The sequence below is a fragment of the Gadus morhua genome, chromosome 18, assembly GCF_902167405.1.
Source record: "Gadus morhua chromosome 18, gadMor3.0, whole genome shotgun sequence".
Classification (NCBI taxonomy): Eukaryota; Metazoa; Chordata; class Actinopteri; order Gadiformes; family Gadidae; genus Gadus; species Gadus morhua.
The window spans coordinates 8,050,224-8,074,923 of NC_044065.1; the positions used below are offsets into that span (position 1 = coordinate 8,050,224).

The following is a 24,700-nucleotide window of genomic DNA, read 5'->3' on the forward strand; positions in this document are numbered from 1 at the left end:
ATATGATTTGCAATAAAATTAGCAAACGTGCAAAGTGGTGCTGCTTCATCGGATCAAGCATTTTTTTTTTGTTATAGAATGTTTCCCTCACCCACAACCAGGAACAGACACATTAATATAGGTGAGATATAATTTATTTCACGAATTTGAAGGGATTTGAATGAAATCCCAGTCTGTATTCATGAAGGCAAGTCATTCAAATCTTCTCTGAGCTAGTCTCAGCAAATTAACACATTTCTTAGAGAGAAAAAACTGAATTTATCCCTTATCGTTATTAAGCTGCTTTGTTACACATGTTACGTTACACCTGCTCATACTAAGTTAACGAGACAAAATAACATTAGAAATATAAATTTCAGACTCTGATTGTGGTTCTAAATCATGATGAATCATGGCCATTAGTAACAGCACTTTAACAATTGGTTGGCTACTTTGCCCCAGGCCATGATAGAAAACACAATAATTATATTTTCTAATCCCAAAAAAAATTGTATTTTACATCCTGCATTTTCTTTTGGTAAAATGCATCAAAGTGTTCCGCCTCTGCTACAGTTAGATGATCCTTCCAGTCTCCAGCAATACCTGAAAAAAAAAAGATAAGATGAATGATGAAGAAGTCATATACATAGGACTAATGATATGATTCACCATACTGTTAAATGTGGGATTCTGTTCTTAGTAATCCCTTACCTTTCCTAAGGAACTCTGACACATTCTGGTCCATAATTGTATTGGGGACCAGGGAGTAGTTCGACATTTTGTTCTTTTTCATATTCTTAAACACACATCGATCGGTAATCTTCCTTATCATCTCAGAATCCAGAGGTGTGTCCAAGAACTGAGCCATCCGTGTCACAGAGGCCTCCAGGTCCTACAGCAACAGGTTACCAAAGCACAGTTACTAGAGTATCCATTATCATCATCATCCTAAATAATCATTAGCATCGTCACTCTTTGCATCATTCTGGTTTATTTTTGCCACTCCCAGCCTATGTAGGTTCGATACAGACCTTTGATATCTCACCCTTCTGGGGTTCAAAAAACTAAACCTTAGAGGTTCTACATAGAGTGATGGGTTAAAAGCGTCATGACTATTCATTTTCTTAGTATGATATAGAACCATTTTAAGTTTTAAGATTGATCTAGATTGTTATAGTGTACATGATGCAGGTTTTTTTTTTAGCTGTATTTGTAGTCTTCCTACCAGGATCATCTCTTCATAGGAGATGTACATGATGTGCTGTTCTGTGGCAGACAGCCAGCCCTTCACGTGATCGAACCAAGAGCCAAAAATCACTAAGGTTAGAGATGAAAAAAGTTTATGTGAATGTGCAATGGCCAAAGATGACCGAATACCTGTCTCTGGATTAAATATTAGGCCAAGCAGTGAAAACAAACACAAAGGGTAAAAGTGAACAAACGCTATACACAAGCAATCCATATACTGTATACCTTTTCCATCAAGAAATTTGTTGAGAAATTCAGTCTGTGTTCCTGGACTAACCAAGAAGGAGGCCATCCTACTAAAGTGAGAGCAAGAAGTGAATACATCTCTCGGGTTCCTCATCACATAAATTACCTAAATAAAAAAGAAAAACACAAACACACACACACACACCCACACACACACACACACACACACACACACACACGCATGTACGCACACACACACACACACACACACACACACACACACACGTGGCTTTACCTCAGCAATAACATTTTGATTGTTGCTCATCCTAATTCACCTAGCAGGCAAGAAAATCTGCTCAATGACTAAATTTTAAAGATTGAGCATACAAATAGTTTACAATTTTATATAGCAGTTTTAAGGGACATTTACAGAGGCGGGCAGAATACACAGCTTCCTTGAGTAAAAGTACAGATACCCCTTGCTATTTCCATAATGAATCTGTATGGCTCCAAGCTAAGCAAAGCGTACCCTGGGTTGGACCTTGAGGAAGCCTGTTGACATCATGTTGTACTGGAAGTGAGTAATGAAGACGCGTGGGGACGGTCTCTGGTCCAGGTTAAGGTGAAGGGCCTTGTTATTGTGCAACCAGGGGACCCGGTCCCAGTTGGGCACAGTGTCCACCACTACTGGGTCTCCCTGGCTCAGGATCAGAGGTACTATCTCCTGCATCCATGTTGTCCCTGAAAGAATCACGCAGGTTGTTATTGTGGGGTTTGTGATGCTGTTGTGTGTTTCCTGTTGCAGTTGTCTTATTTGATTCATGTGCTTTTATTTGCCAACCAATCACTTGGTTGTGATGTATTGGCTTATACCAGTGGTTGTCAACCTTTTTTGAGCAAACGCCCCCCTGACCTTGCCCTGATCCTCTGGCGCCCCCCCCAATAAAAAAAATACAAATAAACTAACAACCCCACTCACATTCGTGTTATTTTGCTTAAAGTTGTCAGTGCATCATTTTTCATTGATTTTGCGTTGGTCACTAATATCAATGAATGCCTCTTGAGTCAGTTTTGGTGCAAAAAATATGAATGAATATTCATGACATGCAATTCAACTTCCAAAGAGAGAGAGAGAGAGAGAGAGAGAGAGAGAGAGAGAGAGAGAGAGAGAGAGAGAGAGAGAGAGAGAGAGAGAGAGAGAGAGAGAGAGAGAGAGAGAGAGAGAGAGAGAGAGAGAGAGAGAGAGAGAGAGAGAGAGAGAGAGAGAGAGAGAGAGAGAGAGAGAGAGAGAGAGAGAGAAGAGTTGAGGAAGAAAAGGTTGGCACCATGCGGCCCGGCACCTTGACCTTGGGCACCGCGATCACTCCCGCGTCTCCCGCGACTCCCGCCATGCCCCGTGAACGAATGAATGGCCAGGGAACCACGGGCACCGCGGCCCGGGCAACGCGGACTCCACGAAAACAGATCGCATGCAGAGGCCTAACAAGGCTTATATATTTTGTATTTGAAATGCAAAAGCCTTTTCGTGGAGACTACGCTCAGAGCAGCTGGAACTGAACAACAGGAAGGAGGAAAATGGGCTATGAAACTAAATTTGATATTTAGGGGTCCAAGCCAACAGGTTGGATCCCTATTGTTTTTGTAAGGATTATTATTATTAGGGGTCCAAGCCAACAGGTTGGATCCCTATTGTTTTTGTAAGGATTATTATTATTATACTTCCCATCTAGAAGTGGTACCACAGCCCAAACAGTAAATGGTGCACACGCGCCAATTGCATCACTAGATCCAGGTCCGTGAATACTACGCAGACGACCAAACCCAGACACGCCGGCCACTAGGTGGCGCTATACCAAGGAAAGACGCGTTTGGGGCTATAACTCCCACACCGAACCTCCCACAGTCAAAAACTTGTACCCACTTATTCACTGGAGTCTGCTGCATCTTTTGGCATAGGCCACGCCCATTTGCGTCTAGAATTTTTTTTCGCAAAATCGCGAAAACCGCAAAAGTGTTTTTTCCATACTCCTCCCACATTTCTCGACCAATCAACACCAAACTTTGCACACGACATCTTCAGACGCACACGAAAAGAAAAACTCAAACACTTTTTGATCCGACCTTCGATTACGAAACGGTAGCGTTTTGAATATTTGTTTATAAGCTAAATTAGACGTGGAATATCAAAAATCCAAAGAAATCCAAAATTAGACATCGGATCAAGTCCTATTTTTTGAGACATGTCGATGCTCCACTTAATGGCGTTCGATAAAAAAATCGGAAAAATTCGCCACAAGGGGGTGCAAAAAACCGATGACATTGTCTATCTCCTATTTGGCCAATGGAATGTTCTGAAAACGCGTTTCAGGCTATAACTCCCACACCGAAGCTCCCACAGTCAAAACCTTTATATCCACATGTTGTTCACGGTAGCGTTTTGAATACTTGCTTCGCGTTGTGCCGGCGAAACGCACATTTCTTGTCGCGTTGTGCCGGCGAAATGCACACTTCTTGGACCCCTGCATAACTGCTTGCAGTTCTAGTTATACTTCCCATCTAGAAGTGGTACCACAGCCCAAACAGTAAATGGTGCACACGCGCCAATTGCATCACTAGATCCAGGTCCGTGAACACTACGCAGACGACAAAATCCAGACACGCCGGCCACTAGGTGGCGCTATACCAAGGAATACGCGTTTGGGGCTATAACTCCCACACCGAACCTCCCACAGTCAAAAACTTGTACGCACATATTCACTGGAGTCTGCTGCATCTTTTGGCATAGGCCACGCCCATTTGCGTCTAGAATTTTTTTTCGCAAAATCGCGAAAACCGCAAAACTGTTTTTTCCCTACTCCTCCCACATTTCTCGACCAATCAACACCAAACTTTGCACACGACATCTTCAGACGCACACGAAAAGAAATACTCAAATACTTTTTGATCCGACCTTCGACGACGAAACTGTAGCGTTTTGAATATTTGTTTATAAGCTAAATTAGACGTGGAATATCAAAAATCCAAAAAATACCAAAATTAGACATCGGATCAAGTCCAAATTTTTCACACATGTCGATGCTCCACTTAATGGCGTTCGATAAAAAATTCGGAAATTTTCGCCACAAGGGGGCGGAATAAACGAGGAATTTGTATATCTTCTAATTGGCCAAAGGAATGTTCTTCAAACTCAAGGGAAACCATCAAGGGGCAATCCCGAGCCTATATAGAAAATATGGCCAAGAATTATTAATGTGGGCGGGAGTTATTTGGCAAAGGATAATTCTCTTTGGAAAATTTCGCCACAAGGCGGCGCCAAAAAACGACGACAATGTCTATCTCCTATTTGGCCATGGAATGTTCTGAAAACGCGTTTTAGGCTATAACTCCCACACCGAAGCTCCCACAGTCAAAACCTTTATATCCACATGTTGTTCACGGTAGCGTTTTGAATACTTGCTTCGCGTTGTGCCGGCAAAATGCACATTTCTTGTCGCGTTGTGCCGGCGAAATGCACACTTCTTGGACCCCTGCATAACTGCTTGCAGTTCTAGTTTTTTCTTGCTATCGGCCATGTTTGATTGTGTTGTGTTGGTTATTGAACTGTTAACATTTGCTTTTGAATGTTAAACATGATGAAAACGACCACCACGTAATATACATGCATAACAATTTATACATACTAATTATTAAACCTTCCCACCTGCATACTACATAAAAACTAATTTATCAAAACTACTTTTCACTATTTGATGCATCAATCGTCCGCCATTTACTTCCATTGGGTATCCAGGAATGCTCTTACCTGACTTGGGATAAGTAACAATCAGAATGTCATCTGGACGGAAAGAGAACTCCTCGTAGTATTTCAGGCTCTCTGGGGTATGGGTCAGTTTGACCAAATACACACCCTTGTACACGATATACAGCTCCTCTTCTGCCATAGCTGCAACCTGCATGGATAGGAATGGTAGTTGAAAAGCAAGATTTCATTGAAGCATTCAGACTTTAGTCTATGCGCAGCGGTTTTGAATAGGTGAGGCGCGCCTCCCATGGGGGCGCCAAAGAGGCAAAGGGGAGGCGCCAGTACCGCGGGAAGTAGGGGTGCTGTCTGAGGCCCTGTCTTATCACAGAAAACGATTATTTCTAAAAACTCCGGCCAAAGTGGAGATTTCTGAAAACGCCGTTTATGTGTTGTCGTGTGAACGGGGAGAAACGGGATTTTAGGTTCTGAAGCGTCACATTATGCACCAGGAAATGCTTAACGTCATGTGAGCGCCCGCTGTACCGTATTGGTATATAAACACAAACCTCTTTGTAAGACGACCTATAGTTGGAAAAAAGATTTAAAGACCAGATCTTATTTTTATAAATAAATAAATTGTATTCATTGAAATAATATACGAAAATAAAAAGGCATAGAATAAAACACTGCATTGCCACTAGTGCAAATAGGCCGTAGGCCTACTGATGTGTACACCAAAGACTATTCCTGACACTCCTCTGCCCCGCTGTGTTCGCTCTGGCTGTGGTCGCTCCGCACTGTTTCGGCCCGTGGCAAAGCGAGTCATCCTCGCTGCTGTCCAAGGCATTTTGAGACGCAGCATTTATTTAATGCTCATATGACCTAGTGCTGAAAAAAAGTTATATGAAAAAGTGTGAGGGGAGCGGTGGTGTGCTAAACTTTCTGTGGGCAGCTGGATGTGAACCATGGTGTGAACACAAAGATCGATTTTCGACTGTGCGCGCATGCAGTGTAATTGAGCTGCGCTGCTATATATCTTTTTTTTATCAATGTAGCGAGTTGCGAGTCTAGTCCAGGCTGAGTTTTTTTTTTCCAGCACCCCCTGCTGAGAATACGTTCCCGCGGCTATGGGTTGCGCTACACGCGACACACAAAGAAAAAAATACTCATTTGTATGCAGCTCTATTGATATCGATAATTGTTCTTGCGTGTAGTAGTTTTAAAATGCATCGTTTCCTTGTCCCAAGTCAACAGGAGTCAGCATTAAGGGAGGAGACAGGACCCCGCAAAAAACGTCGGAAATATGATTTTGAATGCGTTCCTGCATTGTCTGTGGAGAGCGAGTTCCCCCAGATCTCCACTAAAGCTATGGAAGTCTTAATCCCCTTCCGCACTGACCCTGATTAAAAACAAATACAGATCAAGGCTGCAGGTGGAGGACGACTTGCGTATATTTCTCTGCACTGCAGCCCCGCATCGAACACCTCTGTATGGCAAGCCGAGTGTGCCACAATTCGACTTCAATTAAACGCGTTCTGAAACGCCAGCACGCGTATGGCAAGCCGAGTGTGCCACAATTCGACTTCAATTAAACGCGTTCTGAAACGCCAGCACGCGTGCCCAGAACGCGTTCCGGCGTTTCAGCGCGCGCGCCCAGCGTTTCAGCGCGCGCGCCCAGAACGCGTTCTGGCATTTCAGCGCGCGCACCAAGAACGCGTTCCGGCATTTCTGCGCGCGCGCTCAGAACGCATATTAGCATATTAACAGCACGCGTGCTGTTAATATGCTAATGCGCTCCTCCCCTCAATTTTCTCAGCCAATAGATTTGAGCCGTTTTCACCCAATCATATGCTAGGGCAAACACACAGACAACATCAGTCGAGACCAGAGCTCTTCTTTCGCGAATCAGTTTCTCTCACTCCTAATCAGGAGATTGTCGGCAGGTGCTGGTTGGACCGGGACCGCAGTGTATAGAGCCTGCCCAGACAGGCTTCTCCCTCCTCCCGGCATTTGATTTCTGCTGTTTGCTTGTAACACATGGACTAATGTTCACTTAATAACAATATAGTAATAACATACTAACTAACTAATATAAATATATGATTAATATATTCCTCACCATGACCTGAGGTGTAGACACTGAAAAAGAAATAGGAAAAAGGTGACCAAAACGTTTCACTAAATTAAAGGCTATGAGTGAGTTTGTAGGTGAGTTACAAATGTATCAAGAGTAGAGGCCAGTTTAATGTGAAAAGGGATGGTTAAATGGTAAATGTTGTGAATATTTTGGGGGCAATTTTGGCTGCAATATTTTCTGCATTTATATAGGCTATACACCAACTATTTATGTAATGTGACAGGAGCAGGATGGAAGTCTTCCTAAAGGGCTTGGTCTGTTGGGTACCAATACCTACCAGTTGGTTACCAATAGTATCAGTTGTAGTAGTATCTATCTCCTCACCTCCCTATATTATATATACATATATATATATATATATATAGTTTTTTCTATCTGTCTCATTCCAACTGATGAAGTGAATTATACCTTGTCTTATAGGCTACTACCACGTACAGGCTAAAACCTGCAACTGCATGTTAATACTTCAGACGGACTTATTTACTTCTAATGGAATTTTAACTCTAACTTCTGAACTCTTTTATTGTTTTTATTGGACTCAGAAGACGAATAAGCTGACTCATGTAATGCTGTAATAAATAAATGTAATAAACGATACCAGAGGCGTCGTCAGCCCCTTTTTACTGGGGCACGTGCCCCAGTAAAAGTCTCCAGTGCCCCAGTAAAATTCCATTGATCATTATTAAATTCATCTGCAGAAGCGCCGCTCTCGCTATGGAATCGGCAGGATTCATCAAGTGCATCTCCTGCTGCCTCTGGAGTCTTCAGTCGAGCCTGCCTCTTACCAGCCAATCAAAAAACGAAAGGGGCTACATAAAAGCCAATCAGAAAATACCCCTACTGTATCTGGGTAAGATTTAACGCAACAACCAATGAAAAAAATCAGTTATTTACGGATTCGTCCACGTGACTCTTCTGAATGTTTCAGTGGTAAAGTGTGTAAAGTATGACCAAGTGTTTCTTTCTGTTCAATAGTCTAGATAGAACTTTATCAATCCCCTGTAGGAGAAATTTGTTAATAAAACAATAATGGTAAAAAAAATAAGGAATCTCCCACTTCCGGCTTCCATGAAAGAGAACCATACTAATTCACACAATAGCGTTGATGCAAATCTAGCATTAAAGGTTAATTTAAGGAAGTTCTCTCCAGTCACGCTGAAACTAGTTTGCTAGTAGTAGCGCTTTAATTTGCAGCATAAGAGAATTCTGAGAAATCTGAATGCTGACAAAATTCTCAGAATTCTGACACTGCAATTTATTTGCACGCTATGACTAGTGAACTACTTTAAAAAAAAAAACTCGACACTGCGACCAGGCGACAAATGACTGGGGAGAACCTTCTTAAATGAACCTTTAATGCTGGATTTAATTATCAGAATTCGGATTTTATCCAAGTATTCTGACTTTATTATCAGAATGCTGAATTTTATCTCACAATTCAGAGTTAATTAGCCTATTCGATTTCTGAATTAAAATTCTTGTGATGAATAATCTACATTTGTACAGTCGATGTGCAGCACTTTAATTCCCGTCAACTTTGTTTTCTAACACCAGCATTTCCACAACTATGCTCATGTTCGTGACTGCTATACAAAACCATTTATAGTGCATCTATTTTTCTGCTGGGTAGTGATAGTCGCCCTAAATGCAGCTTTAATTTGGGCTCTGATTCTGAATAAATGCCGCTGCTGAACTGTGTGAATAAATAAAGGGAACTGAAATCGAAAGAAGACGTGTGGTTTTGATGTACCGTGAATTCCAGCTGAAAGTGGAACATTGCTGCCATCAGGGGAAATTAATGTAACCTAGGCATATTGTAAGTAGCTTTCAATTCCTTGTTTTTTTGTTGATCATGTTTCGTTGGAAACCACGGGAGCTGGAAACAGCCCAGAGTAAGTCATCTCCTTTTTTAACGTTACAACAAATTCACAACTTGTTTGACACAAACAATGACAACTTGATTGCTGTTAAAGAATGTTGCCCATATAATTAGCACCAGTTTTTCAATACTGAGCGTCTGTAGCCTGTAGTTTTATAGCACACACACACACACACACACACACACACACACACACACACACACACACACACACACACACACACACACACACACACACACACACACACACACACACACCATGCGTGCACGCACACACGCGGAAAATTAATAATGAATGAAAAATTGTCTGTATTCAAAACTTGAAGTTTTAGTGGACAAAAACTTCCTTAACACAAAAAAGGAAATTATGGATATACAGGGTGTTTTTAACATACTGGATCCAACAATGTTCCCAACACTGACACAGATAATTCAGATCATTGCACTCACAATTCCTGTAAACAGTTGTAGTTGTGAGCGATCTTTCAGTGTGTCGAGAAGGCTCCACACCTGGCTTAGGTCCACCATGGGGCAAGGAAGGCTTCACCAACTTTCTCTTTTGTCCATTGAAAAGGAGCAACTATGCAAAGTGAGTCAAAGCCACGTTATTGACCGCTTTGCCACCATGAAGGCGCGGCGATACAGCTTAATAGTGAAAGAATTATCATTTAAAAAGGCTCTATGCAGTAGTGTATGGACTTATTTAGTTTAATTTACGAGCTTTGATGGTTCTATAACATTTTCCAGGTTGATTGGTGGCAATGAGCCACCTCACCTTAAGTCAGAAATTCTATTAGTTTTAAACCTTGTTTCTTGCCTTTTTAGTACATGTCGTTCTGGCAAAATTATGCTGTTTCCACACAGCTTCTAAATAAATATAGATGTGTAGACTTCTCCTGATAAAGAGGTGAAGGTCATAAAGAGACTTTTTGTTTATTTGTCAGTTACCTTATTTGTAAATCTTTGAGATGTGTATGTGTTTAAATAAATATAATTGTACGGTACTCATGAATCCATCTTTGCGTCTTTACCTTTACCAGTGCTTTAATATAGCCTACAGTATGACAGTGACAATGATTTTGAAGCTCGTACATAACCTTCTGTATCAATCTATTTCATATTGTGCACACGTAAAAAAAAAAATGTTGGCAGTTGGGGGCCTGTGCCCCAGTAAAACTCTAGGTCTAGCAACGCCCCTGAACGATACGCTATAAATAAAAGTATTTTTTAATTATGTTATCATAGTTGCCACGGCACTTACCATACACAATGTTCGGTCAAGTAGCTTAGATAGTGTATAGTCAAAGTGTATGTACTTGTAGTGTTCACCACCTCCACATTAACCACCTAATTTGAAACATCTTAACATCTTTCGACTTTAAGAACGACACAACAGAAAAGATTCGCGAAAGAAGAGCTATGGTCTCGACTGATGTTGTCTGTGTGTTTGCCCTAGCATATGATTAGGTGAAAACGGCTCAAATCTATTGGCTGAGAAAATTGAGGGGAGGAGCGAATTAGCATATTAACAGCACGCGTGCTGTTAATATGCTAATATGCGTTCTGAGCGCGCGCGCAGAAATGCCGGAACGCGTTCTTGGCGCGCGCGCTGAAATGCCAGAACGCGTTCTGGGCGCGCGCGCTGAAACGCTGGGCGTGCGCGCTGAAACGCCGGAACGCGTTTTGGGCGCGCGCGCTGAAACGCCGGAACGCGTTCTGGAAAACCAAAACGCGTTCTGGGCACGCGTGCTGGCGTTTCAGAACGCGTTTAATTGAAGTCGAATTGTGGCACACTCGGCTTGCCATACCTCTGCGCATCAAAAGCGAGGCCTCATTGTTCCATCCCTTTGTCCACAGGTCCAGTCGTCGGATCCCCCCCTCCCCACCCTTTGTCCCTGCAAACATTCTCTTCCCCTACCCTTCCTCATTCATATTGCTTAAAGAAGATCGGGAACGGTGGGACGGGGGCTTCGATTTAACTAACAATAGAGATGCAAGTGGCCTCGCTGTTGTTGGTTGGGTTGAGGTTCTTGTCTTATTGTTCTTTCTTCCCCTTGCCCCCTCCCACCCTCACACCTAGCCATGTGTTGGAACCAGGATGTACATTTAGTTAAGGCCCCGTCCACACGAAGCCGATTTCATGGCGAAACCGCAAAGGTCTTGTACGGTTCGGCCTTCCGTCCACACGAAGCCGGCGAATCCGCTGACCGAAACCGCAAACTTCTGAAACCACCCTCGGAGGTGGTTTCAAATCTATCCGGTTTCGTTTTGGTTTCGTGTGGACGCCTGAAACCGACTGAAACCGCAAACCATGACGTCATCGCCCCACCCCTCGACCTCCTAGCCAATGGCTCTTAAGCCCGCGGAGTCTCAGAAATCACAACAAAAAAGATGATGGCGGACTACAAGCTTGTAATCGTTCTGCAGCATATCATGTCCCTTGTTTGGTTGCTAAGCCATTATTTATGAAGAATCTAGTTCGCCATCGTAGAAGAGCTGTTTGTTTGTGTTGTTAGCGGTTCGGGGGGCAGCCTTTATGCGCATGCTCGCATCTTCTTCTTCTGGATTTGTGTACCAGAAGCAGCGCCCCTTATGGGCCTGGAATGTTTACTACAGCGTTTCTACAGATCTATCCGGTTTCGCTTGGCTTCGTCTTTACGGAGATACTTCGAAACCGGATAGATCGAATCCGTAACGGTTTCGCCCGTTTCGGCTTCGTGTGGACGGGGCCTAAGTGTTTGTATATTTGAGGGTCTGTGTGTCTGGGTGCTGAAATACAGTGAGCCACTCCCTAGTTGATATCGGCAAAACACGCAAATGTTTGTGTAGGTTGTAATCAATGTTTTTTGATTCACCAACATTAATAGTTTAAATGATCTGTAAATGTTCACATTTGTACTAAATTTGTTCTTCCTCTTCAGGCCTTTGCAACCCAAGCAGTGATGGATGCCCGACATTCAGGGTTTTAATCGGTGCCCAAGGCGGGAGTTAGCTCAACTGCTGTAGTTCAATTACAATAACATTTGTTTCATCCGATGACTTCTGAATTTTTCTTTTAGGTTCAGTTTTTGTTTTGTTTGTAGAATATCAACATATATTTAATACCCAGATGTGCATAATTGTTGTAGGTTTGGATGACTCTTTATTCTACCTAGTTTAGACGGTTTTGATTGACCTAGCTCAAGATTCACCGGGTGTCAGCCGTAGGATTGTGGCACTTCCTGGGAGCCTCCGGGCCACACGTTAATCGACTAATCGTTCCTGCAGTGTTCTGAGGTGGTAACGGTGGGGCTCATGGGGAGGCCCCGGGAGAGTTGTCATTCGCGGGCTCACACGGGGAGAAATCGGGTAGGTCAGTAAGTCAGAAGGTTGAATTAATGTATCGATTTGATGTTGACCAACAAAAAACTAGATAATTATAATAATAAATACTGTTCATGTAATGGTATAGTTAGGTCTGGGACCTGCGTAGCTAAAAAAACTGTTTTGGAAATAGTAATGAACGTGTCCGGGACATGTATAGCTATAAAATAAGTAAAGATAAAACTGGGTTTTACTTTACTTCACTTTGCTAAGACATATTCACGTTTGATGTGGTATGCAGAAAGTGGCGCAATAGGATGTTGTGCAGAGAATAAGGCGTATTCACGTTTGATGTGGTATGCAATGTACATAGGAGTGAATCAAAGTGTGGACAACATCAAATGCGAGCAATAGGTAGAATAAATGAAGATTAGGTCATCCAATATACATAGTTAGTGTAGGACAATCAGGTAGTATGATGAAGGTAACTGTTATTATGAGATACGGTTAACACAGAAGTGATATTGAACATGCACATTTTAACATTGTTATTTCCCTTTTACATCTTTTTGGTTATAGGAACTTGGTTGCACTACGGTGTTGTTAGCTTTCGTTGTCATTCAATGCGCATGGCTGAAGCATGCGCAAGGAGGGATGTAGTGTGCAATTCAATCAAAGTAGATACTGTAAAACAATTAAAATTAGAATTCATGGAAATATGTTTTTGAACAACTAACTGCTGTACATGAGTTTGTATTTCTGCAATAGAAACAAAAGTTCCAGAACCAGATGCACACACACCCGGAGCCTACAAACTACCACCGCCGAGCAAGGACTAACAGTCACATGAGGAAATCAAATAACGCTCCGGATGGGTTGGTAACCAGGGCGCCGGCATAATTACAATCCCTCAGGTTAGAATTGGCAGAGAACTCCGGCATTAATGACCCTTTCACAGCATGGATGGAGAATATGTTTGGGAGGTGGAAAGGCACGATCCAGTAAGTGCCCGTCGCGGGAATAAATGCAGAGACCGTGTTAATTGTCACCGGCTGCCGTTGTATTCCCTGCGCACGAGGGCTACTGCATCTGCTGATCACCACAGCAGTGGGCGCTACAGAAGTGCCAAGTGCCATTCAGGCTTACATGGGGATCAGATATGATCCGATGAAAGTAAACGATACATCACCTTAGGGGCCCGACCCTATCCAGTTACAATATATAGAATAAAATGCCACCATTTGTAGCACCTGTGTCTAAGATAATCAATATCCTGGATTTACTTGAATAATTAATTATTGAACCACCAAGACGAGTTGTGTTTGTTATTATATAGTATTGTTTGGTTGCGAGTACAACCCGTTATTTCTGAATCGCTGCATTGATAATGGTACTGTTGATCTTCCTTGAGACGGTTGTTTTACAGGCCACCTGTTACTGACACGACGACGACGGAGAACCTGTTTGGAGGCTCCCATGATGTAGGAGTAACCTCTCTGAGTTGAGCCCTTGACAAGGAGGGACGAGTCTTGGGTTCATGAATTACAGGCCCGACGGCGACAGAAAAAACAATGACTACGATAATAACATCGCCCAAAACCACCCACATGAACCGGCGCACCAATACACGAAGATCACCTGAACCCCCCAAATCCATGCCCAAACCACCCACATGAACCGGCGCACCAATACACGAAGATCACCTGAACCCCCCAAATCCATGCTAGCCTATCAATCATTTTGAAATTTTAAAATTGCATTATGACCACCAATTTTTACGTTACTTTTGCACTTGTTGAATATTTTATGACCTTGTTGCACATAACCAAAAGTATTAGCTCAGGATTTCTATGGATAGTTTTGTTTGTGTGCTGTTTGGCCATGTGATTGTATGATAACAAGATTTATGTTCATTGTTGTATTGTTAAATAATGACCTGTATTTCCAATGAGACCCACAAGGTGAATGCCGTCTCAGTATTATGAGCGCGTAGTGGTTTTTTCCCTCTCTTCAAGAGTTCTTCCCACAACGGTTGATGGTGTCGATGATTGATCCTACTTTGGATATGTTTTTCGGTGTGGTAAATGGTGTTTATGATCTAAAATATTATTGTATGGTCATCTGAGATGACCAAGGAGGGATTGTTACGTATTTTAAGAATCTAAGCTTCCCTCACTTGTCCACTAGGAAGTAGGACCAAACATATAAGCTGCGTTACCCTCACATAGCCACAAGGGGAGCATGACGTTATTGAAGGCTGCTCCCTCTTCACCTTTAATTAAGTGAAGAAGCCGAAGCCATAACGTCACCCCGGCCACGCCCACTAGGCCACGCCCACTGCATAGGCCACACCCACTTGACGTCCTGTACGGAGGACGTCGAGTGAACAGCCAGAGATTTTCAGCGACACCCGCGAAGGGTCACGGGCCTCTGCCCGTGGCCCATAGAAGAGTTCAATAGGTAGACGGCGCAGAGAGCCCCCGGGCTTAGGCCCGGGGGCTTGAAGTAGATCACGGTATTTTCCTCTCACTCGTGTTAGATACAATTCCTTCCGTAGTCTCCATTTACCATACCGAAACATGCCGACGACTTTATAATAAATGAAGTGAGTTAAAGCAACCCGGGATTGGACATTTTCGAGAATATGCAACAGGACCACTCCAAATGTTCAGTGCCTCTCGTTTTAATATTTACATATTATATTTATAGGTACATGTTTGAGTAGAAACACTATTCAACAGGGATGTAGCCTTTTAAATCAAGTGGTCCCTGGAAGTTGGTCATCACACAGCAGACGGTCCACAGCTGATTGACTGTCGCAGACAAGGTGAGAGGACAGTGCGTTCCCAGATACGTTATTCCTTGACTGCCTATTGCTCTTTCTATGAGGATTCGAAGTCGAGAGATTGCTTGTGTTTTCAGAGCATCCTCTTCAGTGAACTGCGCAGTGGTTAAAGATAAATTAATTAGTAATATTATTGTGAGTGCTTCAGTCCATCTTAAACATTTGTCTACATATCTTAATGGTCACATTTGGGTCAAAGTTTTAATTTGAAATGTTCATTCTGTTACGTATTTTAAGAATCTAAGCCACCCACACATAGACCCAATGATGCAGGACCAAACATATAAGCTGCGTTACCCTCACATAGCCACAAGGGGAGCATGATGTTATTGAAGGCTTCTCCCTCTTCACCTTTAATTAAGTGAAGAAGCCGAAGCCATAACGTCACCCCGGCCACGCCCACTAGGCAACGCCCACTTCATAGGCCACACCCACTTGACGTCCTGTACGGAGGACGTCGAGTGAACAGGCCAGAGTTCAATAGGTAGACGGCGCAGCAAGCCACCCGGGCCTTAGCCCGGGGGGCTTGAAGTAGATCACGGTATTTTCCTCTCACTCGCGTTAGAAACAATTCCCTCCGTATAGCTTCAGTTACCATACCGAAACATGCCGACGACTTTATAATAAATGAAGTGAGTTAAAGCAACCCGGGATTGGACAACTTTCTTCGAGAATATGCAACAATTTGGTGACCCGCGACGTTTGGAAGAAAGTCCCGAAAATCCCGGGGGGCGCGACGCTAAAACAACTTCAACAGGCCACACACGTCTGAGGTAAGTATAAATCATTGTTTTAAAGATTAAATCTGAAATAGGATTGGTTATAAGAACACTTAGGTGTAAGCTTGTTTTAGCCACCGTCCGATTGTGCTGCTGCAGAGGCCTAGCATAACAACACGTGTAGATCAACGGTTGCAAGGAACTGTGAAGACCCCCCCATCCCCCCATCCCCCCATCCCTTTGTTTACCTGGGCGCTCCTGGCTGTTTGATAAGGCAATGGTAGCCTGCACAAAGGGACCCCCGGTGTGTTATGTCTGTCTGTCTCTGTCTCTGTGTCTGTCTGTACCACGTGGGAGACGTAGTACCTGTGTTTTTTTGATTTATATGATGAATGTCTCGAAGTTAAGCCGAGATAAGGTAATCATAAGGTAATTGATGAATGTCTCGAAGTTAGGCCGAGACCATCTAAGGTAAATAGTGAAAGCGCCGAAGTTAAGCCGGGCCACTATAAGGTTTATTTATTACCGGCCACAAACTTCCAAACTCTTTACGGTGGGGTGAGGAAAGGTCAGGTTTTTAACGTTAATCTAGCTTAGTTGCATATTAAAACGGAGGCTTGGCCAAGGAGTTCAAATTGGATTGATTCCTCCCGGTTCATTTCAAATCTAATGTGCAATTTTGATTAGTATACAACGCAGCCGTAGAGTGTAACCACGGGGTGTTAAAGAGACAGCGCGTCTTCGTGACGTGGGTTTCCTTTGTCCAGACGTCCGCCATCTTGGGTCTTGCAGAGACCAAGAGCAGCGGGGAGCCCCCCCCCCCCCCCCCCCTCTCTCTCCCTCCTCTTCCCCCCCCACCCTCTCTCTCTCTCCCTCTCTCCTTCCCCCCTCTCTCTCTCTTCTCCCCCCCCCCCCCTCTCTCCCCTCCACCCCCCCCCCCCCCCCCCCTTCCCTCTAGAAGATCCTATCGTGAAACCCCCCCACTCCCTTTGTCCCAGTCTTCACAGGTCCAGTAGTCAGACCCCCCATCCCCCTGTCCACAGGTCCAGTCGTCGGATCCCCCCCTCCCCACCCTTTGTCCCTGCAAACATTCTCTTCCCCTACCCTTCCTTATTCATATTGCTTAAAGAAGATCGGGAACGGTGGGACGGGGGCTTCGATTTAACTAACAATAGAGAGGCCTCCCACCCTCACACCTAGCCATGTGTTGAAACCAGGATGTAAATTTAGCCTTTGCAACCTGTGTTTGTGTGCATTGATCTTAATATTCTCTCTCTCTCTCTTCAGGAAATAGCAGTATATGCAGTAACGAATGCCTAACACTCAGACATTATGTTTTTCAAGGTTGCTGGGCCCTTCTGTCTGTTTTCATGCGTTTTGTGTATCAAAACAGGAGTGCAATAGACACGGGTTGTGTCATGCACAATGATATTAGAGAACCAGGATGGTTCAAATAGACACAGGGTTCAACTGCTAAAATAATATGTTTAATTAATAAATGATGCACATTGTTTTAACCGGTGCACAAGGCGGGAGTTAGCTCAACTGCTGTAGTTCAATTACAATAACATTTGTTTCAACCGATAACTTCTGAATTTTTCTTTTAGGTTCAGTTTTTGTTTTGTTTATAGAATATCACCATATATTTAATACCAAGATGTGCATAATTGTTGTAAGTTTGGATGACTCTTTATTCTACCTAGTTTAGACGGTTTTGATTGACCTAGCTCAAGATTCACCAGGTGTCAGACGTAGGATTGTGACACTTCCTGGGAGCCCCCGAGCCACACGTCGACTGCACCAGGTGTCAAGACGTAGGATTGTTGCACTCCGAGCCTCCGAGCCACGCGTTAATCGACTAATCGTTCCTGCAGAGTTCTGAGGTGGTAACGGTGGAGCTCAATGGGAGGCTCCGGGAGAGTACAATCGCGGGCTCACACGGGGAGTGGTGGCGGTGGGGCTCATGGGGAGGCCCCGGGAGAGTTGTCATTCGCGGGCTCATACGGGGAGAAATCGGGTGGGTCAGTAAGTCAGAAGGTTGAATTAATGTATCGATTTGATGTTGACCAACAAAAAACTAGATAATTATAATAATAAATACTGTTCATGTAATGGTATAGTTAGGTCTGGGACCTGCGTAGCTAAAAAAACTGTTTTGGAAATAGTAATGAACGTGTCCGGGACATGTGTAGCTATAAAATAAGTAAAGATAAAACTGAGTTTTACTTTACTTCACTTTGCTAAGACATATTCACGTTTGATGTGGTATGCAGAAAGTGGCGCCATAGGATATTGTGCAGAGAATAAGGCGTATTCACGTTTGATGTGGTATGCGATGTACATAGGAGTGAATCAAAGTGTGGACAACATCAAATGCGAGCAATAGGTAGAATAAATGAAGATTAGGTCATCCAATATGCATAGTTAGTGTAGGACAATCGGGTAGTATGATGAAGGTAACTGTTATTATGAAATACGGTTAACACAGAAGTGATATTGAACATGCAAATTTTAACATTGTTAATTCCCTTTTACATCTTTTTGGTTATAGCAACTTGGTTGAACTACGGTGTTGTTATCTTTGGTTGTCATTCAATGCACATGGCTGAAGCAATGCGCAAGGAGGGATGTAGTGTGAAATTAAACCAAAGTAGATACTGTAAAACAATTAAAATTAGAATTCATGGAAATATGTTTTTGAACAACTAACTGCTGTACATGAGTTTGTATTTCTGCAATAGAAGCAAAAAGTTCCAGAACCAGATGCAGACACACCCGGAGCCTACAAACTACCACCGCCGAGCAAGGACTAACAGTCACATGAGGAGATCAAATAACAGCAGGATTTGAATCGCACCGGATGGGTTGGTGGCCAGGGCACTGGTATGATTACAATCCCTCAGGTTAGAATTGGCAGAGAACTCCGGCATTAATGACCCTTTCACAGGATGGATGGAGAATATGTCTGGGAGGTGGAAAGGCAGAATCCAGTAAGTGCCCGTCGCGGGAATAAATGCAGAGACCGTGTTAATTGTCACCGGCTGCCGTTGTATTCCCTGCGCACGAGGGCTACTGCATCTGCTGATCACCACAGCAGTGGGCGCTACAGAAGTGCCAAGTGCCATTCAGGCTTACATTACCTGAGGGGCCCGACCCTATCCAGCTGCAATATGTAGAATAGTCAACACCTATGCTATTCTAGTAGAATCGACTGTATTTAAGATAATCAATATCCCGGATTTACTTGAATAACACATTTTAAAACAACCATACCAGACTATGTTTATTATTTGGTAGTATTGCTTGGTTGCGAGTGCAACCCGTTATTTCTGAATCGCTGCATTGATAATGGTACTGTTGATCTTTGAGACGGTTGTTTACAGGCCACCTGTTGCTGACACGACGACGACGGAGAACCTGTTTGGAGGCTCCCATGATGTAGGAGTAACCTCTCTGAGTTGAGCCCTTGACAAGGAGGGACGAGTCTTGGGTTCATGAACTACAGGCCCGACGGCGACAGAATCCATGCCCAAACCACCCACATGTAACAGCGAACCAATGCACGAAGATCACCTGAACCACCCGAATCCATGCTAGGCTATCAATAATCTTGAATTTTTTAAAATTGTATTATGACTACCAATTTTTACTTTACTTTTGCACATGATGAAAATTGTATGACCTTGTAGCACATGACCAAAAAGTATTAGCTCAGGATTTCTATGGATAGTTTTGTTTGTGTGCTGTTTGGCCATGTGATTGTATGTTAAGAAGATTTGTGTTCATTGTTGTATTGTTAAATAATGACCTGTATTTCCAATAAGACCCACAACGTGAATGCCGTCTCAGTATTATGGGGACGCGTAGTGGTTTTTCCCCTCTCTTCAAGAGGTCTTTCCGCGACGGTTGATGGTGTTGATGATTGATCCTACTTTGACTATGTTTTCGGTGTGGTAAATGGTGTTTATGATTTAAAATATTATTGTATGGTCATCTAAGATGACCAAGGAGGGACTGTTACGTATTTTAAGAATCTAAGCCACCCACACATAGACCCAATGATGCAGGACCAAACATATAAGCTGCGTTACCCTCACATAGCCACAAGGGGAGCATGATGTTATTGAAGGCTTCTCCCTCTTCACCTTTAATTAAGTGAAGAAGCCGAAGCCATAACGTCACCCCGGCCACGCCCACTAGGCAACGCCCACTTCATAGGCCACACCCACTTGACGTCCTGTACGGAGGACGTCGAGTGAACAGGCCAGAGTTCAATAGGTAGACGGCGCAGCAAGCCACCCGGGCCTTAGCCCGGGGGGCTTGAAGTAGATCACGGTATTTTCCTCTCACTCGCGTTAGAAACAATTCCCTCCGTATAGCTTCAGTTACCATACCGAAACATGCCGACGACTTTATAATAAATGAAGTGAGTTAAAGCAACCCGGGATTGGACAACTTTCTTCGAGAATATGCAACAATTCCTTTCATGCCTACCTGTCATCTTGAAGGGTGGTATAATCAGCGTTGCCCCACGATCAGCTAGTGGCTTCTCGATGGTGAAACCCTTGTCTGCCATGCAGCCGTCTCCTGGCTCCAGTAAATCCAGCAGTCCACTTCGTTCAGTCAGCTCTGGGTCGGAGATGGAGCCGGTGAAGAGACTTGACACAAAAGTCACAGCACTACAAGGGGCAATCCCAATCAAGGCCTTAAAGGTTGTTGTGTTCTTGTAAGATGATGTTCGGGTAATCATCGACGTCACCTCGGTGCAGTCGATGATTACCCGAACATCTGGACTGTACTGCACAAATTTGCTTGGCATGGTGTTCTTGACTTGCTGTTTACTCATCCAGATGGGGAGGGAGCCAAGGAGCAGGGGAGGGAGCCAAGGAGCAGGTAACGGTAGTTGGCCCACGGTATAACCAAGTGGGTTTAAGAACAGTATGGGGTAATAGTAGGCCAATATTTCAGAACACTAACAAACACTGACAAACCTGGTTTAGGAGCAGAACCGAAATCATGTTCTGTCATCACCACCGAAGCTGCGATCTCCTCCATCGGCTCTTATTCACAGGGCAGCGGTTGCTCCAGAGGAAGGGATGGGTGAACGTCTTGGCCTAAGCGAGTTGATGCTCTTTTATAAAAAGACCCCCTTCTTGGCAGTCCCCAGTTGTTCCACTGGAAACGGGAGGGTACAGACACGATTTTCAGTCGCTTGGTGTGACCCCGGTTGGTTGCTAGCTGTAGCGTTTGTAGTCTGATTCACTAGTGCCGGCTACAAACAAACGTGCTACCTTGTTTTATTTTAAAGTTTGGCCCTTCATCCCGGCGAACCGCTTGAATCCACTTCTTCCTTAGACTCATTTCAGTCGGGAATCCATGAAAACTTAAGTAGGGTTGGTGTTGTTTGTTAGATGTACAAAGTGGAACAGAGCAGTGACATCTAGCCTTTGTTTCAGCCATGGTGGAAGTGCGCCGGAAGTTTTCATGCACAACGAAGACAAATCCCGCCACCGGAACCAGGAAGCGTGATAATCCCCTATTGAGATCAAGGTAAAACGCAGCTGCGGGTTAAACCACAAGTACATATGACACAGCAATGGAGCCTAATACCGCGTTTCCACTGCAGGGTGCGTAACGGTTCTGTCGGAGGTGCGGTACGGGTTGAGTTTCCACCGCCAAAAGTGGGCGTGACCCGGACTTAGCTGTACCAGAGCCTGCTGTACCCGTTTTGGCCTCGTTTTCAGTACTCCTCCGTTGGGGTAGCCTACTGAAAACGAGACGAGACGCCTGAAAGGGTCCCGGGAAATTCTAGCTACACACCCCCTCCGTTGATTGGTCGACAGAATCATCACTTCCGGGCGACGTGGGGATAGAAACAAACAAACAGTAGCCTCGAGGTATTATTCTTTACAATTAACATGTCGCGTAAAACGCTTGCTTGGGCGAACAAGGAGGTGGAGACGTTCGTCTGCATTCTTGGGGAGGAAGACGTTGTTTACGATGTTTACGTAGCTGCCGCGGCGATCGACATTCCGCCTACCTTAAAGGGTACTGTCGACGGTGGAAACGCGACCTCTGAACTGAGCTGGGCTATACCGCCCCCTCCCTACCGCACCTTTGGGAACCGATCCGTTCCGCACCCTGCAGTGGAAACGCGGCATTAGACGTCACGTGACTTCTTAAATTTAAAACCGTGTTAAACTCTAAAAAGTCGCTAAACTAGCGACAAAGCAATTGCCCCTAGAGGTTCTACATAGAAGGATGGGTTAAAAGCATCATGACTATTCATTTTCTTAGTATGATATAGAACCACTTTAAAAGGCACCCAGTGCAACTTTCGAGGCTTAAAAATAAACATTCAATTTCTAGTCTTTTTTACACGTAGTAAGTTTCAATAACTCCATACCATTACATACCGACATTCAAGCAGCAAAGATGTGACGTCGTTGTGTGGTGAGAACTGATAGAAAATCGATAACAACAACAATGCCGCCATTTTCTTTATTTTTTGTAACCTACAATAAATAAAGCAGGCTTCCAGTCAATGGAAAAATGGCTTCTCCCCACCGGCGATTGTTGTTGTTTACGATTTTCTATCAGTTCTCACCACACAACGACGTCTCATCTTTGCTCCTTGAATGTCGATATGTAATGGTATGGAGTCATTGAAACTTACTACGTGTAAAAAAGACTAGAAATTGAATGTTTATTTTTCATTGAATGTTTACATAAAGTTGCACTGGGTGCCTTTAAGTTTTAAGATTGATCTAAATTGTTATAGTGCACATGATGTAAAGAGGGTTTTTTTTAGCTGTATTTGTAGTCTTCTTACCAGGATCATCTCTTCATAGGAGATGTACATGATGTGCTGTTGTTCTCTAGCAGCCAGCCAGCTCTTCACGTGATCGAACCAAGAGCCGAAACGAAAACCACTAAGATTAGTGAAGAAAAAAGTTTATGTGAATCTGCAATGGCCGAAGACATCAAATACCCCTCATTTAAAGGGTAAAAGTTACACAAGTACACACCAGCAATTAATAGACACCTTTTCCATCAAGGAATCTTTTTTTTTTTTTTGTCTGACATATCTAGTGGTGTTCTGTGTACTTACCTGGGCGTGTCTATGGTATCGCAGTATCCGGCCCTGAAACGGTTTGCCCTTTGGTTACTCTCTTAATGGATGCAAAAGGCGCCATGTTTTCACGTAGGCAACCTTGGGTACAGCAGATTATGTGAATGTGTCTACGGCTGAACCCTTTTTTGTCTCAGTACTATTCAGGATTACTCTCAGTACAGGAGGGGGGCTGGGTTACCCTCCGCTTGGTTGTTATCAGCCTTTGGCCAGGACGTGGCGATGGTACTGGTGTATGGCGTGGGCTGGGCATCATAGACACAGATGCATATTTTCACAATCGATTTGGCCCATTGTCCAAGGTCACACCTTCTGCTAGAAAAAGCTCTGTAAATTCCCCCAGAATAAACTGGTGTCCTGCACTCGGCTATTCTGCTCTAGAAAGCTCTACTGAAGAGAGCATCGGACCATTATGGACCAGATGAGTGACTGCCCATATACAGAGGTGCAGTTCTGCTACGCTACATGCTAGTGGCACTGATTTATATTGATTGGTCTTTAGCTTGATGTTGGCCATATTCAGAATGACTTTTACAGAAGTTTAACACATTTTATAGAAGGTCTCAGAATCATATGTTTAACAAGCTGGAGAAAGGTCTTGATGGTGAAGCAAGCACAAATTCCATTTTGATATGCCTACGAATCCTTTACAACATGTGTGAATAAATGAATAGGGATCAGGTCCTCAAGCTTCGGATGTGTCTGCAAGATGTTCCAGACTGCAGGGGAAGAAACGGGACTTAATGCAAACACCAAGGCCTGTTCGCCAAACTGATGAGTGCCCTAGGGACGGATAGACTAGCAAATAATAATTGCTAGTCCTTTGTGAGATAAACCCACAAAGAAAGAGCAAACAAGGTTATACTTATATTGTCTAAGAAAATATTTTAGCAGATGTGCCTTTTCGTTTAGACGGCGACGGCGCTTTCGGGGCATAAAAACGCAAAAAAGTGAAACCACCCACCAGATTGAAAATGCTCCACCGTTGAGTTTCTGTCTAAAGGGTTAACAACTGCTAGCCTGGTTCTACCAGACTCTCGTACTTCACTTAATTTCATTTCATTTGTACAGAGAGTCTGGACCTAATCAATCAAAACGTTAACTCACTTGAAGGCGGGTGTCTGTTGAAGTTTAAAATGATTGGATCTGCCCAGTGCCACTCTGGATCTGCCATAACCAATCGCTAACGTTTGGTTGTGACGTATGTCATGCGCCGGGAATCACGCGCAGGTTGTACACAAACCAAACACCTTGCGCGTCTGCACGAAAATGTCCGTCAACGACAGCTGCAGGTTTTGTTCGTTGAATTTAATTTATCAGGGAAAAATTGCACATTGTAAATCAATATTTTATAGTAAGGCCAGAGATGAAGTATGCAGTCAACTTTCGAAGCTGGGACTAGTCATTGTTCTCAGACACGCCCTCTGTTCGCTGATTGGGCGCACACTGTGGTAGCGCAGAAAACCAAATTACATACAGCAGGTCCAGACCTAGTACTGAAGGGAAATTCAAATTGAGCGGAAGTACTTA

General features: G+C 43.7%; 1 protein-coding gene across 1 annotated transcript; it reads right to left on the bottom strand.

Annotated features, from left to right (window-relative positions):
- Positions 1-116: 116 nt before the first annotated feature.
- LOC115531233 (sulfotransferase family cytosolic 2B member 1-like) lies at positions 117-24,297 on the bottom strand. The gene is made up of 8 exons (XM_030340368.1): positions 22,871-24,297; positions 20,533-21,574; positions 5,216-5,363; positions 1,943-2,154; positions 1,453-1,579; positions 1,205-1,296; positions 691-871; positions 117-582 (listed from the first exon to the last, which is right to left on the bottom strand). The coding sequence occupies exons 3-8, from the start codon at positions 5,352-5,354 to the stop codon at positions 473-475; spliced, it is 861 nt and encodes a 286-aa protein (XP_030196228.1). The 5' UTR covers positions 5,355-5,363; positions 20,533-21,574; positions 22,871-24,297; the 3' UTR covers positions 117-472.
- Between the last annotated feature and the right edge of the window lie 403 nt (positions 24,298-24,700).

Bases quoted from the DNA above. Each gene is read 5' to 3' on its own strand.
- LOC115531233 (XM_030340368.1), bottom strand. From the start codon at position 5,354: ATGGCAGAAGAGGAGCTGTATATCGTGTACAAGGGTGTGTATTTGGTC. The intron at 2,155-5,215 runs GTAAGAGCATTC...TGATTCTTTCAG, and splicing joins TGTTACTTATCCCAAGTCAG to GGACAACATGGATGCAGGAG. The intron at 583-690 runs GTAAGGGATTAC...TTTTTTTTTCAG, and splicing joins GTCAGAGTTCCTTAGGAAAG to GTATTGCTGGAGACTGGAAG.